We start from the raw sequence: 6,000 nt of genomic DNA on the forward strand, positions 1-6,000 counted from the left end.
AGCATGACCAACTTATCCCAAACAATAACCAATAACTAAATGCAGTTGTAGCACTATGGAAGGGAACTATACTATATGAAAGTAATTCTCTTACGAAGATTTTAAAATTTGAAAAAGAAATCTTATAATGACATTTCTAAAATATAAATGTTTGAAAATTTTTTCCTCAAAAATGTCCTACCTAATATACACTTTTCTTTTTGTAGTGCTCCTGGAAGTGGCCCCATGTTCAAGTCAACAACTGTTACTGTGAAAGAAAATTGCAATGAAATTTCCCAAAGAGTTGTTGTGGATTCAGTTAATAACCAGGAAGATTTCAAACATACTTTGATTCACAGTGAAGAGAATACTAGAGATGTTACCACTGTTGCAGCAGATCCAGAAAGTGCAAATAATTATACAGCAAAAAATAACCAAATTGGGGATCAAGCCCAAGGAATTCACAGACACAAAATTGGCTTTTCTTTTGCATTTCCAAAGAAAGCATCTGTGAAGCTGGAGTCTTCAGCTGCAGCCTTCTCCGAATACAATGATGATGGCTCTGTGGAAAAAGGATTTAGCAGAAAAAGGAGATTTGTCCCCGGTGCTTGTCATCTTCAACCATCTTCACCAACAGATGTGCTTTTGAGTTCTGAGGAGAAAGCTAACTCTTTCCATCCACCAGAAGGAATGTGCACTGACAAAGAAACTGCTCACACTCAAGAGATGAAAAAAGTTTCTAGTGAAAAAGATACATTTTTTATTACCTTCATTTTGCCAGTTTCAACTCCCTTTATCTTCTGATGCAGATAATTGCCAAAATTCAGTCCCATTAGCAGATCAAATACCACTGGAAGATGTTATTATTAATGAAGACAAACCTATGAGTGATAACAGTTCTGAATTGTTAGGAAATAAATCCACAGTTCTTGATTTCACTAATGATTGCATATCTTTGCAAGCTACAACAGAGGAAAATGTTAAGGACAGTGATGCATCTACAGTTGAAATTGCAAACAAAAATTATGGCCCTGAGATGTTGGCCCCCTCACATTCTGAAGAGGAAACTATAACCTTACATAAAAAAACAGATTTATCTAAGAGACTACGTGAGCCATTTGTACCCGTACTTAACAAAGATGGATCCACAATCCTTCAGTGGCCATCAGAAATGCTGATTTACACAACTACGCAACCATCAATTTCCTATAGCTGTAATCCTCTCTGTTTTGACTTCAAGGCGGCTAAATTAAACAACCATCTAGATAAAAATAAGCTGCCCTTAAATGATCTTTCTTTTCAGCAGAGGGGAGAAGACATTTGCAAGAGACCAGCTTCAGAATGCAAGAACACCTCTCTTATAGGACTCGCTGATTATGACACTGGAGGTAGCAGAAATGAATGCATCCAAGTCACTCCTCTTTTGGTTGCCGATACTCCCTCCAATAACTGTAATTCTGGAAAAATTGAGACTGTGGGTCAGAGGAATAGAAATATTTCCTGTAGGATCAGAAGAACAAAAAAATACAATTTTACTAAAAATCAAATGAAACAGGACACTCTAGATGAGAAATATAACAAAATAAGGTTGAAAGATACTCATGAACACTGGTTCCATAAAAGTAGAAGGAAGAAAAAAAGAAAAAAGTTATGTCAGCATCACCATGGGGAGAAAACCAAAGAACCAGAAATTCGCTTCAAAATGGAATCAGAAAATAGTTACACTGATATAACTAGGAAAAATCTACTGGAAACAATTTCAGAAAAGCGGTGTCTAGCTGCAGAGCAATTACTGGACTCGCATCAGCTACCTGATAAAAGGCCCAAATCGTTGTCCATATGCTTAAGTGAAAATGAAGAAATATGTAAAGCCCAGAACACTGAATATGCTAGTAATGATGCTATCAGTTCTAAAAATCACTGTACAAAGAACTCAGTTGTTTTAAATGAACAATCCAATCCAACAATGCTACATTCTGGGAAACCTAATTTAACTTACTCCAGAACTTACTGTAGTTGGAAAGCTAAACTGGCCAGCTGTGGTCAGGATCACAGATGCCTCGCTCTTCAAAACGACATGAGCTGCCTGAGTCAGAACCCGGCTGTTAAAAGAGGCTATAATTCTCTCATTAACGAATCAGAAAGATCCCATCGAAAACGTAGACAACATTCATGTTCTTACTCTTCAGATGAAAGCTTAAATCGACAGAATTATTTACCAGAGGAATTTCTGAGACCGCCTCGGGCTTCCGCTCCCTGTAAGCCTAAAAGGAAACGGAGGAGAAAAAGAAGCAGATTCCACATCGGACCCGAAGCTTTTGAACTCAAAGACAACACCCATTATCCCAGGAAAGGCAATTCTTCCTCACGTCACCAGGATGAGTTAGTAAGTGAGGACAAAAACGGGGAAATAAAGGCACAGGGAATTGCGAATGCGGAGAGGAACCCCGACCCAGCAGATCAGGCGGAAGACCAGCAGACCTTGCACCTGGGCAGCCCCGTTGCTCCCGAAGCCCGCGGCGAGGCTGAGCGTTCGGTGATGGCGGTCACTTCCGGGGAAGCGGCAGACATTTCCCACGAACACGCCACATCTGGCCACGTAGCCCGTGCCCCAACGGAGGAAGAAACGGACAATGCCTTGCTGGGACGGCAAGAAAGAAGTGAGGATATAAATATTCACGAGAAGCAAATTCCTTTCAAGGTGCCTAATCCTGAGAGGAGCTTGAGGCAGTCACAGCCGAAATCATACCTCTGCCATTACGAACTGGCCGAGGCCCTTCCGCCAGGAAAGGTGAACGAGGCATCGACCGAGTGGCTGCGTTTTAATTCGGGAATCCTTAACACACAACCGCCCTTACCGTTCAAGGAAGCACCCGTCAGTGGTCACACCTTTGTAACGACAGAGCAAATCCTGGCTCCATTAGCTTTACCAGAACAGGCACTACTGATCCCAATAGAAAACCCTGAGAAATTCCGAAACCTGCCCTGTGAGGTCTACCAGCACATCCTGCCCCCCAACATGCTGGCCAACAAGGTCAAATTCACTTTTCCTCCAGCGGCCCTCCCACCGCCCAGCACACCTCTGCAGCCTTTGCCTCTGCCTCAGCCCTTATGTTCTACCTCCGTAACCACTCTCCACCACGCTGTTCTGCAGCAGCACGCGGCCGCCGCCGCCGCCGCCGCCGCGGCCGCCGCCGCCGCCGCGGGAACCTTCAAAGTGCTTCAGCCCCACCAACAGTTTCTGTCCCAAGCTGCGGCTCTCCCCAGAACACCGTTACCTCGGATCTCAGTAGGACCGGTCGGACCACGGCTTTGTCCTGGCAATCAGCCACCTTTTGTTGCTCCTCCTCAGATGCCAATCATCCCAGCTTCAGTTCTTCATCCTAGCCATCTGGCTTTCCCACCTTTACCCCATGCCCTCTTTCCTTCGCTGCTTTCTCCGCACCCTACTGTCATCCCACTGCAGCCCCTCTTCTAGTCAACGCCATACGAGGGAGAGAAAATGTTCCTGTGAAAACTATTGCTATATGCGTAAATGCTCATCTACGTGGATAACTAATTCCCTATTTAAATGGTGGAAATAAACTAGCCTAGATCCGGCCTCACTGATATGAAATCATTTACTGTAAGTGTAATGATGCAAATAAATTCTTAAGTTTCTGATATATAATATTATTAAGGCACTGGATAGTTTGCAAATCAATACAATATATGCTGTATATTAAGATGGTGTCTTAAGAGTATGTATAATGTACATAAAATATATTTATAGTACTGTAATTTATGTTGTAAAGTATGCTCCTTGGTTGGTTTTTTTTTTTAACCTTTGTGTATTTGCACCTATTTAATGTTTAGACAAAGCTGATGGCACTACGTTTTGTACCATGTTCCTTGAAACTGTAAATTCAGTGAAATATATCTCTTGCAATAAATTTTTGTTAAGTATTTAAGTAAATCAAACTTTGTTTTAGTTCGTTTTCACTGTCCTGGGAATGTATAGTAACAGTAGGTTTTGGATTTACATTGTTTCTTCTGTACACTGGCATCTCTGAGCCTCAGAGGCTCAACAGAATACCTTTGGAGCTCTGTCAATACTTAAACTGTAATACTATCCTTCGGAATAACTATAGCAGGGCCATTTGTTTTTCTGTATGTTCCAATGAGGCTTATACTCAGAATTTACTATATTTCCTGAACAGCTGACCCTCTAGACAATAAACCATGGAAATTCTGTTAGAGTAATGTTAGTGTTGGGGGGGGCAGATAACTCAAAAATATGCAAAGTACATAGTACTCTTTCAGGAACTGTACAACAGCACTGGTAGACAAGAAATAGCAAATAACCAATATAAATTCTTGCAACATTTCTGTATGTCAAAATTTTCAAATGTATCATGCTTATTTTTAATTGATGCAGGAAATATATGTATATAATAATACTGGCATAGATTAAGGAATGGGTTTAATTAATCACTCTCCATATATAACACCTTGGATAGAACGGCATTAACACAATCTGTATCTGGATATACTCTCAATTAAGAATCTGGAAGTGGGAAGGAGAGTAAATAAATAGCCCTTCCTTCTGCAAATCTTTCTAGTAGTCATGTTTGTATCATATTTCCAAATCACCCGGGAACAATTAGAAAATTTCCACATCACCCTTCCAGATTCTGCTTTATCTTTAATGACCTCTGCATGATCATTCACTCAAGTGCTTCTACATGTACTCAAGAATATAATTATTCAGTAGAAAACTAGGAACATCACACTCTTCCAGTATGGACGCTTTCCAATATGTATGTACCCCAGTTCATGCCACTTGGTAAGACAAAGTCTATGTGTCTAGTAGAGAGGGTTCACCTGACCATGTGCAAATGATAAAGGATTATGACAACCCGGCAATGAATCTCAGGACGTTAAGTCCTTCCAAAGGGAAAGCAACATTTAAGTGATGCTCTACTGAGGAAATGCTATTTCCTTTGTCTACTGTAGGAATGGGTTACCCTAAATAATACTGAGCATAAATGCATGTTCCCATCACAGAATAATCTATATGAAACTCTATTTTAAATAGAGAAATAAGGGAGAAAAATCTAGGTTGTTTACTTTCTTGATTATTTGCTATAATAATCATTGATTTCAATGTTTTCCTGAAAAACGGTTGCGAGAGACTGCGTATGTCCTTTTTATGATTGACAAATAAGAAGACAAAAATAGTAAGGGAAGCAATTCCATTTCATATGTTCTGAGATAACACATTCCAAAAATGGGAACTAAAATTGGAACAGTTGAATTTTCCCCAAGCAAAATGTTTGAAACTATCTTTGAAGATAAAATAGATGGGAATATCTACTGGGGAATGCTGACCCAGTTTGTTTTTAATCTGTCAGATCAGGATCGTTGCTTCTGCTGTTTAAAATCAAACCAAGTGTTTGACTTTAAAATATGCAGATTTTCTCTCTTCTTTTTGTCATCTTCTGACCATCATCCCAACTTGTTCATCTCTTACCTCTTGTTCTTACTCTTTAATTCCTTTTTCCTTTGACCTTTGCCTTCTCAATTTCATTGTAGACATCATTTGTGTGTATGTGTGTCTCCCATTTTTCTTTCTCCGTGTTATCATTCCTTTAATTTTTTTTCTCCAATTCTATTGCTTTCCTACATTTCTTTTTGTTAAATGATATGGTCAGGCGTGCTTAACTCTTTAGTGTAATAGAATACACTTGCTTACTTATAATCAACTTATTAGCTAGATGACAGAGATTTCTGAAAAGTTTGAGGAGGGAAGTTGTCAGTTAAAACTACTGAAACTCAACTTGACAGATAAATTAATTGGTTCTTATGGATTTCAAAGGCTGGAGAAGAAATGAAGGATAGTTAAGCATATGAAAGCCATTCTGATTATAAATAATTCATCTGAGTATTTGATCTATTTGATCAGAGATTGCTTACACAGTTGGGGCATCTGTTATACACTGAAGACTCAAAATGCATGTATGATGAGACACTTGTTACCTA

General features: G+C 39.6%; 1 protein-coding gene across 1 annotated transcript in view; it reads left to right on the forward strand.

Moving 5' to 3' along the window:
- ZNF804A (zinc finger protein 804A) overlaps positions 1–3,457 on the forward strand; it is a 275,098-nt gene extending 271,641 nt beyond the window's left edge. Inside the window, 2 exon segments of the mRNA XM_021703228.1 lie at positions 207–735; positions 737–3,457. Coding sequence (XP_021558903.1) covers positions 207–735; positions 737–3,457 — 3,250 coding nt within the window.
- The last annotated feature ends 2,543 nt before the right edge of the window (positions 3,458–6,000 follow it).

The sequence above is a fragment of the Neomonachus schauinslandi genome, chromosome 3 (assembly GCF_002201575.2).
Source record: "Neomonachus schauinslandi chromosome 3, ASM220157v2, whole genome shotgun sequence".
NCBI classification, from domain to species: Eukaryota; Metazoa; Chordata; class Mammalia; order Carnivora; family Phocidae; genus Neomonachus; species Neomonachus schauinslandi.